At 33.2% G+C, this 14059-nt stretch overlaps 1 protein-coding gene across 3 annotated transcripts in view; it reads right to left on the bottom strand.

Annotated features, from left to right (window-relative positions):
* CRPPA (CDP-L-ribitol pyrophosphorylase A) overlaps positions 1-14059 on the bottom strand; it is a 332461-nt gene that overhangs the window by 127690 nt on the left and 190712 nt on the right. For all 3 annotated transcript variants that reach the window (XM_001105001.5, XM_015133927.3, XM_077996995.1), the window contains one exon: positions 1869-2000. In XM_001105001.5, coding sequence (XP_001105001.2) covers positions 1869-2000 — 132 coding nt within the window. The remainder of the gene's footprint in view (positions 1-1868; positions 2001-14059) is intronic.

Genomic DNA, 14059 nt, shown 5'->3' with positions numbered 1-14059 from the left:
ACTGGACATCATATATATAACCTGGCAACATTACTCTCTACTGGAAAGTCAACTACAGTGCAGTGCATACAGACTCTTTTTGCCTGACCAAATGAGAGTTCCAGGGATTATTTATACTCTCCAATTTCTGATTGAGATTTGCCTCAATAAAGTCTATTTTCTAACTGCACTATGTGACAATAGTAGCATTTGTCAATGACTCCTTTAGACAACAAGAGAAAAAGAACAGATCTTCCCCACTGTAATAATCTGAGTACAACCAAAAAAGCTTTTTTTTTCTTTTTCTTTTTTTTTCTTTTTTGAGACAGGGCCTCACTCTGTTTCTCAGGCTGGAGTGCAGGGGTGGGGATCTCTGCTCACTGCAACCTCCGCCTCCACCTCCCAGATTCAAGCAATTCTCCCACCTCAGCCTCCCAGGTAGCTGGGACTACAGGTGCCCACAACCATGTCTGGCTAACTTTTTAATTTTTTTGTAGAGACGGGGGTTTCACCATGTTGGCCAGGCTCCTCTTGAACTCCTGACCTCAAGTGATCCACCCAACTCAGCCTCCCAAAGTGTTAGGATTACAGGCATGAGCCACCACACCCAGCCCAAAAAGAATCTCTTAAAGAGAAAATATTACTGACCATGGATACAGATCTGAGTTCTGTTACTCTACCAGTTATCTGTCTTTGGGCAAATAAATATATGTAACTCCTTGGGCCTTGGTTGTTCTGACTTCAGTAGCCTCCTACAGCATTAACATTTTGCAATTCCATTATCCGACGTGAACTAAAATTTGCCTAGTTGTTGATAACTGAGGTCATGCTTGCATATTTTGGAAGCAGAAGAAACAACCACCTCTAAGTTAAAAGAAAACCAAGGGACTAGCTAAAAGATGGTCCTTATATTTAATTAAAATGCATAGTTTCAGAAGAAATGTTACCCACAGGTTAAAAATGCAGCTGAAATAATTTCATAAACAATAGCTGTTGTTACCCATAAATAACTTTACATATCTGTCATTCGCTGGACATTCAATACCAAATTATTTTTGAGACCACCAAAAAAAGCAGTGGACTATTTAACTTGCTAGACTCTTGTATGGTACCTCCAAGAAACTCTAAAGTAGTCACAAATTCAATGAAAGCTATCTGTGCACAAAGGACAAATCCACAGATTCTCCAAAGTTTTTCCCCTAAATCTATTTCCTAATAGATTTTCCAAATTCTTTGTTTTAAACAGCATTTCTCTGCACAAAGAATCTGTAATGCTAGCTCATTATGTCTTCAGTGTACCTAGCATGCAGCTGCTGAAGACAGTGACAATGAATGCATTTCTCTAGTTAAGTACCATGCCCTCGTATAATCTGAATGCTAGGCAGTGCTTTCAAATGATTAAATAACCTGTTTAGGGAGAGAAACAATTGACTACCAATATCTTTAACATAACATGAAAGTAAACAATCTTAAATTATACCAGTGGACAAGGATTATGGCTTTGTAGGGTTTCCAGATAAATATAAGAATTTTATTAGATTTGAAATTCAAATTTCATATTTGGAACAAACTTACAAAAAGTATTATATATTTGAAATTCAATTTTAACTGGGCAAATCATGCTTCTATTTGATAAACTTGACAGTTCTATTTGAGATACCTAATATGAGATGTTTGCTCATTAGCATTTCCCAAATACTAGTGAGTTTTATTGGTTTCTATTTTTTTCTAGAGGCAAGAGGTTCTACTATGATAGCACACACATAGATGAGTAACTTTCCAGCCATAATTTCACTTGACATTAATATCCTCTGCTTTTAACAAATCAGATACCTACCATTAAAACTAGTCTACAGAACAGACATTCTGAAGATAAACATTTTACCTACCTGTGGGTAAGATATGAGAAGGCCATATAACAAAATATTTCTTTCTTTTACTTTCTTTGAAAATTCTTTAATCTGCATTAGGTTTTCCATTTTCTGACTGGGAGGTACTAATTTAAAATCAAGAAAATGAACCTGCAAAACACAAAAGACAATCTTTAGAATATCATTCCCGTCAACTTTCTCTGGAAGGAAAAAACATTAAAGAAGCTCAAAACCCATATGATTACAATATTGCAATAATCTTCATTAACTTGTGTTAATTTCTAGTTGTGCTTCAAGACATACCTAAGGTCAATGAATCCTCCTTTATAAATACAGATGTAGTAAACACTTACAGAGAACATGAGGTTGAAAAACCAAATGCTAGTATTCTCTTTCGCTTAGAGTCAAATGCATAAAGTATATGTGATTTCATCAAATCATTCAACTTAATTCATAATTTTTAACTAAGCGAGATAGAAATACAGTATTACATATACTAAGAAATTAACAATATAAATAAAATTCAAGAAGAGTGATCATCCATTTAAGTAAATTAAGTTTTTAAAAAGAATCTCTTTCAATGTAATCAATAATCGTCATCTCTAACATGTAATTATTTCTTAGACTAAGAGGGTTTTTATAGAGACTACTTTTAAGCAGTTACGTTTTTCTTGAAAATATTCTAGTGATCATTTTTAAAACTTTTAAATTTTTTATTGATACATAATACTTCTACATATTTATGGGGTACTGTGATATTTTGTTACATGCATAGAATGTGTATTGATCAAGTCAGTATATCTAAGCTGACCACTGATATTGAATATTGAACATTTATCATTTCTATATTTTAGGAACATTTAAAGTCCTCTTTTCTATTTTTAAATACATAATATATTAACTCTTGTCACTCTTGGCCAGGCATGGTGGCTCACTCCTGTAATCCCAGCAGTTTGAGAGGCTGAGGCAGGCAGATCACTTGAGCCTAGAAGTTTGAGACCAGCCTAGGCAACAAGGCGAAATGCTGTCTCTACAAAAAATACAAAAGTTAGCCAGGCATGGTGGCATATGCCTGTAACTCACTACATACCCCCATGCCAGCTGGACTAAGGAACAACACTGCTGCTTAATGTTAAAAGTCTCAACATTCTATTTAACTTTTTGAACTACGGAATTACCTTTGTTACTTAGATGCCATCTACGAACTGACTTATTTCTATGTTACCCATCAAACCAACTACTTAAATTACAGGAAAACTTCAAGACTTTAAGGAGACATAGGAAAAGTATTTACAGGCTCTTTCATGAATTAACTTAAACACAGATACAGAACTCAACCTTATGAAATGCATAATTAGGTTAACAAAATTCAAGCATGAAGAAGTAGGATGCATCTCAAAATTCTCTTTTACCAGATGCAAAGGCCTGATGATGACATGAAAACAGAAGACAATCTCCTGCAGATGTTCTTCCTAATACCATGAAACTTAAGTGTATACTTTAAATAGTGCTACTAAGTTTGAACTTCTAAAATATACCAACTACTTATATGTTCTAGGAAAAAAATTCAGTTGGTACAAAATCACAATTTTAAAAAAACAGGGCAGTTTTACATAACCACAGCAGACAGTTGCGAAATGATAACTCAAGAGAAATGTAAATGTTTTTGCCTTAATAAAATAAACTTACAGCCAGGACAGGCTTGCATCTATTGAAATACAGCCAAGCATTTCATATAGGTTGAGTTCTGAAGATTTGCTTATAGCTACACATCCAGTAGATATTTTTTGATGTCTTTTTGTACCGTTCACTAATTCACTACATAGAAATTACAGTAAAACAGTATTTCCCATGCAGCGTGACATTTCCAACAGTTCTTTCTTGCATACACATAAAAAAGATAAGGCTATCCTTCTGCCCTCCAAAAAAGAATATCTAATTTCATTTTAATGAAAGGTAGCACATTTACTCATATAAACTGGTAAACTGCTTAAACATTTAACATGTGGTTAGCCTCATGGCTTAGTGGGTGGGCGAGGTTTCTGGCTCTCGGTGTTTGGAAAAGGCTCCTCTGCGTCTTGTGTGTCTTTACACTCAGCTCTACGCAAGCTTTATGTTTGTCTAGCAATCATTTCATATATTCCTGGTCCCAGATGAATTCCAGTTAACTTTTTATATGTTAAAATGGGATTTTTTACTTCCGAGAACAGACATATTAATTAAAGGACTATAAGAAAGTATCCAGCACGAGGTACTTTAAAACCTCACTTTTCACACTTTCCTCTCATTGCAGAGTCTATGTTCACAATAAAAGGCATGCAAAGGGAGTCAGGCTGGGTGGTATGAGGGGAAATAGTCTCTGTTTATTTCACTAAAAAGAAAGTCAATTTCTGAAGCTTAAGTATATACCTAAATATTGCATTGCTTAATGCCCAACAAAGTGGAAAGAAGGATGGTCAAAATGAAAATTCTTATTATGAGTTAGAAAGAATTGGTAGATAAGCTAGAGAGAGTCTTTGAATCTACATAATAGCTGCAAAATTACCAACATGTGCATAAAAAAGTAAATTGCGTTAATGAGACCCAGAATCTTCAAAACATCACTTTTCAAAAGAAATATAATGAATCTAAAAACTGATGAAACCAGCCAATACTAAACAGGTCAAAGTAATATTTGATATGAAGGGTTAGAAAAGATTTTAGAAAAACTATCTTATCAACTATTTAAGAATTAGATTCTATTAATTAATTTAGTATATTATGCTTAAAAATAAGCTTCTAATAGTGAACCACTTCATTGTAGAACAAAATTAAATCAGTCATCAAAGTCAACTCATAATTCTGATGAATAGAAACTAAATTATAAACTATCATTGAAACTCAAAGCAAATGTTTAGCAACTCATTCGTAAATCTTCACAAAATAAAATACCAGCAACACTAAATGCAGAAATAATGGCATCTAATAAAAGGTAGTAAACAAAACACATTGCATTAAAATATTAACCATACAAAAGATTTAAATGTTTCTTTTGAGTCAAAAAATTAAAAAGTAAATGAGTTTCATAACATCAGTACAAATGCTACATGAGTATACACTGTTTCAAATCCTTATTCAAAAGATCAAAGTAATGAAACCAGCAATTCACATTTTAAACAGTTAATAAGAAAACCTAACTTCAAAAGTATTTTAAGTTATAAAATAAATATTTGTTCAAATTATTTTACTTTACAAGGTGGTCTCTCTTACAAGAACGTCACTTTAACACTTGTATTATAGAACAATTATCTCAACATTACATACATCTACAATTACCTTAATTAACATCTGTAACAAATTTTAGAATCAAAAGAACAATCCCACTGATTAATATAAAGCATTGATTTGTTTAGCTAACTAAAAACATAATTCTACGTTCATTTACTTTCTCCAAGAAAATTGTCAGAATATAAATCAGCAAAGAAGTTACAAAAAAAAAAAAAAAAAAAAACAGGTATTCGCTTCTTCAAAATTTATCTGAGTTTACAATGTCATGTTTTAGTGAATTGTCAAAATTTCATTTTACATCATAAAAACTATTACTGCTTAAGCATCAATCTGTAATTTATTATTAAGGTTCTCTGCAGGCCATGTAGGCATGCATTACTTGTCATTTAAAAAAAAAATACTAAACAGTTTTAGAGTTTACTTCACAAATAAAGAGGAGGGCCAACTACTACAAGTCATCATGCTACTTTTAATCTATAAGAATCAATTATGTTGTATGTACCTACTTTTGCAAGTTTTTAAAAAAATAAATATATTTAATGTGTTCCAAAGGCAAAATAATCTTTAAAAAAAACTTTTTAGAAAAGTTTTTTTGAGAAGATGAGGTATTCAGAATACACAGGAAAAAAAATATTCAAAGACGTGACCAAGATGCCTGTAAGGCAGTTATACACTGTATCCAAGTCATATTAGAACAGACTCCGCCAATTCACCCGGTGCCTTCTCTTAGGTGTGACCCAAATCATTAAGTCTTGGTAATGAGTAATTATTTAATAACTTCAGGAACAATGTTTTGGCAAAATAATCTTAGGTTTATTTGAGCCCAGGAAATAGATAATCTAATAATCACAATCAATGTAGATACATGATTAACATCTTATACATATTTATTCTGAATTTGTCATTAAAAATGTGAAAATCTATGAAAAACTGTGCTAAGAAATGTAAAAAGAATGACCATAGACAAAAAGATAATAACAAGAAGTTACAGTTACAGCGCTTCCAATAAAAAACGGGAAGGTCACTGTTGTTTTACTTTGTTGGGCTATTCTGGATTAAAATAAAATGCCAACTTAACATTTGATTTTGAATAGATTTTTTTTTCCATGAAGCTACATCATATGATAAAGCAGACCCAAATCAACGGTTGGCAAAATAAAACAGTCTACAACTGCACTGTACACTTGAGTAGCCATTAGCCATATACTGCTACATTTAAATTCAAATGTATTAGTATTAAAAATAAAAACTCAGGTCATCAGTTTAGCTATATTTCAAGAGCTCACATCCTCAGTTAGATAGTGGCTACCACATATAAGAGAAAGACAACTTTTTGTTAATTTTCATATAGGCAGATAAGATTTATAGTTTACTCTATACAACATGATGTTCTGAAGTATTCATTAGTTGTAGAATGACTAAATCTATACAATGTACACATGTACAGCCTCATAGTTGAAAGTTTATATTCTTTGACATTTCCCTAACCCTCTACTATCTACTGCCATAATATCAACTCTTTCGGATTCCACATGAGCAACATCATTCAGTATTTGTCTTTCTGTGCCTAGCTTACTTCACTTAATATCGTGTCCTCCAAATTCATCCACGTTATTGCAAATGCCAGGATTTCCTTCTTTTTCATGGCCGAAGAGTATTTAATTGTGTATATTTCACATTTTCTTTATCCATTCATTTGTGGATACTTAGGTTGATTCTATATCCTAGCTACAGTGAAAAATGCTGCAATGGACACAGGAGTACTGATATCTCTTTGAAATAATGATTTCATTTCCTTTGGATATGTAGCTAGTAGTGGGGTTAGTAGACAATACGGTTGTTCTATTTTTAATTTTTTTGGAGCCTCCATACTGCTTTCTATCATGGCTGTGGTAATTTTGGGAATGTAAGGGGTCCCTTTTCTCCATATTCTTGTCAACACTTGTCTTTGTCCTTTTCATAACAGCCATTCTAATAGGCGTGAGGTGATATCTCACTGTGGTTGTGATTTACACTTCCCTGATGATTAGTGATATTGAGTATTTTTTCATATACCTATTGGCCATCTATTTCCTTTTCAGATATGTCTATTCAGGTCTTCTACCCTTTTGTTAATATCTTGTTTTCTTGATATGGAGCCAAGTTTTTTTACAGAATTCTGACATTAAGTCTTTATGAGATGTATAGTTCGCATATGAGAGGTATGGGTCCTCTCCTTCTGTAAGTTGTCTCTTCATTTTTCCTCAGCTGTGCAGAAGCTTTTAAGTTTGATGTGACCCCAATTTGCCTATTTTTGCTTTTGTAGCCATTACTCTTGGGGTCATATCAAAAAGTCATCGCCCAGATCAATGTCATAAGGCTTTTCTCCTATGTATCTTCTAGTAGTTTCATAGATTCTAATCTTACATTTAATCCCTAATCTATTTTGAGTGGTTTTTGTATATGGTGTGAGACAAGGGCCTAATTCCATTCTTCTGTGTGTGGATATCCAGTTATCCCAACAATATTTATTGAAGAGACTGCCCATTCTCTATTGTGTGTTCTAGGAAATTTTGTCTAAATCAGTTGGCTATAAACATGGGATTTCTGGGCATTGTCCATAACATTCCATTTGTCCATGTGTGTTTTTATACCAGTACTATGTTGTTTTGGTTACTGTATCTTTGTAGTATATTTTGAAGTCAGGTAATGTGATTTCCTAAAGCTTTGTTCTTTTCCCTCAGTATGGTTTTGGCTATTCAGGCCCTAGCAAAAGCTTTTCCAATTTTTTTAGCTCTTCAAAAAAACTCTTAGTTTTGTAAATCTACTCTACCATTTTCCTACTATTTCATTCATTTCTGCTCTAATCTATATTGTTTCCTTCCTTCTCCTAACTTCAGGCTTAGTTCGTTGTTTTTTCTAGTTCCTTAAAGTGAAAAGTAGGTGAAAGGAAATGTTTCTTCATTTTTGATGTAAGTGTATATTGTTATCAACTTCCCTGTTAGAACTGCTTTCACTGTTTCTCATAGATTTTGGTATGTTAGGCTTCCATTTGTTTGTCTCAAGGAATTTTTTAAGTATAACTTTAAATTTTTCATTGACTCACTGTCTAGTCAGAAGGATGTTTAATTTCCAAGTATTTGTGAATTCTCCAAAGTCCTCCAGTTCCTGATTTATAGTTTTATATTTTGTAGTCAGAAAATATTATTTGGTATCTTAAGTTTTTTAACATGTTTCATAGCCTAACATGATTTACCCTGGAGAATGTTCCATGTGCAGTTGAAAAAAGTCACACTTTTCAGCTGTTCAACTCTTGGATTGAATATCCCGTGTATGTCTGTTATGTCTATTTGATCAAAAGCATAGTTAAAGTCCAATATTTCCTTATTGGTTTTCTGGCTAACTTGCTCATTGCTGGTGGCAGATGTTAAAGTACCCCACAATTATTGCATTGCAGTCTTTCTCTCCCTTCAGATCTATTAATATTTGCTTCATATTATATATGTAGGTATTCCAACATTGGTTGCATATATCACAACTGTCCTATCTTCTTACTTGATCCTTTTGACATTATATAATGACCTTTTTTATATTTCTTTACTAAAAGCATATTTTACCTCATGAATACAGCTATTCCTGCTTTTTTTGTTGTTTCAATTTGTATGGGATATCTTTTTCCACGCCTTCACTTTCAGTCTGTGTGTGTCCTTACAGGTGAAATGAGTCTCTTTTTGGCAGCATATTGTTGGATTTTTAAAAATCTGTTAAACTACTTTATGTCTTGTGATTGGAAAAATATACTTACATTCAAGATAATTATTGATAGGTACAGACTTACAACTGCCATTTTTGTCCATTGTTTTCTAGTTGTTTTGCCAAGTTTTGTTCCTTTCTTCCTGTATCTTCCTTTATGGTCAAGTAATTTTTTTAGTATTACATTTTTAATTTCTTGCTTTTTATGTTTTTGTGTATCTAATGTAAGTTTTTGCTTTGTGGTTACCATGATGCTTACAAAAACCACAATAAATTGTTTTAAGGTGGTGAACACTTTGATTTTAACAACAAAAGCTCTACACATTTACTCCACTCACTCCTCCATATTCAGTAATTATCATGTCACAATTTTCATATTGCATATCCTTAAATTCATTACTATTTTTAATAGGTTTGCCTTTTCACCTTCACACTAGTGATAAAAATGATTTACACACAACCATTACAATATGAGTATTGTGGATTTCACTGTATACTTTTACCATAGAGTTTTATATTTTCAAATGTTTTCATATTATTCACTAGTGCTTTTTTTGGCTTGAAGGATTCCTATTAGCATTTCTTGTATATCAGGTCTGGTGGTGATATACTGCCTCAGTTTTTGTTTGCCCAGGAAAGTATTCATCTTTTCTACATTTCTGAAGGACACCTTTGCTGGGTACACTATTCTTGGCTCACAGTTTTTTTCCCCCCTTTTCAGCATTTTAAGTATATCCTTTTGCTTTTTCTTCGCCTATAAGATTTCTGCCAAAAAGTCTGCTGCTAGCTATATTTGAATTTCTTTATGTTATCTGCTTCCTTTCTCTTGATGCTTTCAGGATCTTCCTAGCATTTAATTTTTGATAGTATTATAATAGGTCTTGGAGTCACCTTATTTGGTTTAAATTTGATTGGAGATCTTTGACATTTCTGTCCCTGGATATTTACATTGATCTCAAAATTAAAAAAAAAAAAAATTCTATTTAAGCTTTCTATCCCTTTATCTTTTCCTCCTTCATGAATGCCTGTGACTCAAAGATTGGCTCTTTGGATGCTGTACCATAAACCCTATAACCTTTCTTCATTCCTTTACTTCTTTTTTCTTCTATTTATTTCAAAATAACCTGTCTTCAAGTTCAGGTTATTTCTTGTGCTTGGCGAATTCTGCTGTTGATGAACTCTATTGCATTTTTCATTCCCTACATTGTATTTTCACCTCCAGGATTTGATTTTTTGAAAATTGTTTCATGCATTATCTAGTAGAAGCTAAAAAATATTATTTCAATCTCATTATATTTCACATTCTGGTCACTTAGTGTTTTCTTCATTTTGTTGAATTGTTTCTCTGTATTTTCTTCAAGTTTGCTGAGCTTCCTTAAAGTTTTGAATTCTCTGTCAGAAAGCTCACATGTCTCCATTTCTTTAGGGTCAGTCACTTGTACATTTTTTCCATATGGTCATGTAATGTTTTCCTGATTGTTCTTGATTCTTGTGATCATTTCTCAATGTCTGCACATTTAAAGATGTAGATACTTATTCCAGTCTTCACAGGTAGGGATTTGACTTTGCTTGGGATAGCTCTGTAGCAGGTGTGACACTGCCTGAAGCCTGAGGTTCACTACATCAGGTGTGGCACCAGATCTGGCCAGAAGCCAGGGGCCACCTGCTGCTGCTGAGTGCTGTTCAGAGGACTGACACAAGCCTGGCAGTGGTATAAATTGGAGATTGAGTCTTCAAAAAAAGACTGAAGCATGGGGCTCTGGGGTCCCACCTGGTGCTACATCTGGTCTACAGGTTCAGTCTGCAGTTACTGGCTTGAAATACAAAGTTGTGGGAATCACCCTGGTGTTGAGCATTATTGTGATGGGCCAAGTGTTGGGGTTCAAGGCAAAATCTCATACTCACTTCCTTCTTTTTCCTTAAGTGAACAATCTCTCTTCTCCATTCCATGCTGCCATAGTTGGGGAGGAGTAACACAGGTAACAAACTGTCCTTCCTACTCTCTTCAATGCGTATTTTCTTACTACCATGCTACAACCAGGTACTGGAATCTCTCATTTGGTTTATTTAGCTCTTTTGAAGGTATTTTGACATGTGGATAGTTGTTCAAATTGATATTTCTGGGGGTGGGGTGACAATCACTGGATAATCCTGCTTTGTCATCCTGTTCCACCCATCCACAACATGTTATCATTGTAAAAAGTGTTAATGGAAAGGGTTTGTCTAAACAAAAGTGGTGCTTATATATTATGATTGGTGGCCATATATCCCATTAAACATTTTTTATCATTAATTTACACATCCATACTGCAAAGGAATTTTTATTCCTACCTAGTGTTACTACTTAAAATCTCACTGTGAAAAATTAGATCTGGAACAGGCAAAATTACACATAATCTAAGCTAAAACAGACTGAGCTTGTTCTTCTTTACATAAAAATATTTCTGAAAATGTGGATGAGTATTAAATGTGTAAAAATTAAACACTCAAAATTTCAATGCACCCAGTTTCTGTTTCTAACTAAGGAGGAGTACTAGGGATGAAATTGTTTTTCTTCCTCAACCAACTTTAAAAAAGCAAACTATATGAAACAATGTTTTCTAAAGACATTATACATGTTACAGTGAAGAAATAATCCCTAAGAGACACAAAACAAAGTGAGCTGTACATGTACCCCATCCTACTGCCCACAACAGAGTTTCAGGACATGGTACATGAAGGAATCCAGATTTCATTTCTTTTAATTGAGAGATGAAGTTCAGAATCTGGGGAGACCAAGGCAGACAGAATAGAGTCACAAGTAGAGTACCAGAGAGGAGAGAGCTTCACAGCGAGAGAGCTCTATAGAACATCAGAATATCTTCCTCATAAAGACAGCAGAGTTGTATTGATCAGTGCACCTATGTGAGAAAATTAGTCAAAGGACTAGAAGGAACAGTACTCCATGCACACACAGGGTTGGGAAGATTGGCAATAGCCATGAGCCATACTAGAAAACTTCATAATTAATATGGTTTAAATTTCCCTACCAAAACTCACATTAAAACTTAATTGCCACTGTAACAGTATTAAGAGGTAGGGCCTTTAAGAAGTGATAAGGTCATGAGGGCTCATGAAGGGACTAATGTCTTTATCATGGGAATGGATTAGTTACTGCAGAAATGTGTTCTCGACAAAAGAAATGAGTTCAGCCCACTTCTATCTGCCATGTGCACTTGTTCCCACCTTCTGCTCTTCCACTAGGGGATGATCTTCACCAATTGTCAGCAGCATGCTCTTGGACTTGCCAGTCTCCAAAATCATGAGTCAAATAAATCACATTTATTTATAAATTACCCAGTTCATGTTATTCTGTTATAACACCAGAAAACAGAGTAAGACAATAATTTATAGGGCATTAGGTAGAGTATAAACAAGGGTCTTCCCTCAGTTGTGGGAAACAATTATCTCTACACTAAATATGCTAACTAGTCCTGCTAAAAGATAAAAAAAAACAAGACCCAAATGGATCAAACTGTTTTTAATTACTTGCATCTGGAACAAAGTTCATATTTACAAGAATATAAAAATACCCATCTCCTAAGATAAAATTCACAATGTCTAATACCTTAAATACCGAACATTTTAAAAAGCAGAAAATATGGCCAATTATGAGAAAAATCAACCAAAACCAACCCAACTGACACCAATATTAGAACTAAAAACATTGAAACAGTTATTAAAACTGTATTCCATTTGTTCAAAAACTACAGGAAAGACTGAACATATTTAGCACAGATGTAAAATAGACCTAAACCTAACTTCAAGAGATGAAAACTATAGGATGTGATATTTTTAAAACTCCCACTAGAAATAATTAACAGAAGATTTGATATTAAAGATTAGTGAACTTGAAGACACAGCCATAAAAATGATTTTAAATGGAACAACAACAACAAAAAAAGACAAAAAGAGGAAATTAAACAGACCACCAGTGAGATATGGATCATATTTAGTCAGCCTAATACACAGGTAACCAGAGTTGCCAATAAGTTGGGAAAACAACAGAAAGACATTTGAAAAGTTAATGCTGAAAACATTCCTAATTGAATGAAAATTTTAAAACCACATATCAACACATCTTGAGTATGCATGCAAAAAAGAAAAATCTTAGGCAAGGAAAGGAGGAAGACACTGTGACCATAATGAGGAGATACAAACTTCCTTTCAGTCTAACCCAGAACTGATAGGCATTAGAATCTTCAAAGATACTATAATGGTTGTTGTAATTAAATTACATATATTCAAAAGTTAGAGAATATATTAAAAAGGACCTAAATCAAACTTCTAGAGGTGAAAGCTACAGTGCCTAATACAAAAAATACTGTTGTTTAAAATTCAATGCATGTCTGCACACATAAGACAGTACAATGATGTATACCATCTCAGCACATGGATGCTGAGCTCAATTAAATGGCCAGCCAGAGCAAAGGAACATCTGTTTGGCACATGCTTTCATAATTATATAAGTTGTGCAACAATAAATGAATGAGTGAAATATCAATTCTGTTGACATATTATAATACTAGTGTTTAAGGTTGAAGGTAACTTTTGTTCTACTTTATATTGATGACAAGGGTAGAGGCTATTCACTTTCAGGCTGCCAGGTCCATTTAATTGAAAATGATAAATTGCAAGAAAAAAATGCTTCTGTACCTGTTAATATTACCAGTATTTAATAGGGCAGTCAGTTTACAACATAATCTAAATAAAAGAAGACAGGAAAAAAAGAACAATTATCATCCATAATTTTTTATTTCGAACTTTTGTTTTCAACCTAACATTTCTAAGTGTTGCACATATAAACTAAAACAGCAAATTCGCGTTCATAATGTAATTTTTGTTTTACTTAATATAGTAGTGATATATTTAAAATTTATTCTGGGATAAATAAAGGATGCTACTTCCAAAAAAAAGTGTGAATATCACTCCCCAAATTTAATTTTTAAGAGGAAAATGAAGTCCCATTTTGAAATGAGAAATACTTTAAAGATTAATACTACTGTTCAGGACACATACAGAAAATAATTTAAAATAAGAAATAAGCAGTCATTTATTGACACAATAAGATGCTTCATAAAAACTAAAAGGAGGCACTTGTAAGTTAGACAATTTTGAAATAAAAAAATGTTTTTCTAAAAGGCAAAATAAAAAAATTTAAAATTGAATTC

The sequence above is a fragment of the Macaca mulatta genome, chromosome 3 (genome assembly GCF_049350105.2).
Source record: "Macaca mulatta isolate MMU2019108-1 chromosome 3, T2T-MMU8v2.0, whole genome shotgun sequence".
Lineage (NCBI taxonomy): Eukaryota > Metazoa > Chordata > Mammalia > Primates > Cercopithecidae > Macaca > Macaca mulatta.
The sequence above is the reverse complement of the archived record's forward strand: the minus strand, read 5'-3'. Positions and strand labels throughout refer to the sequence as shown.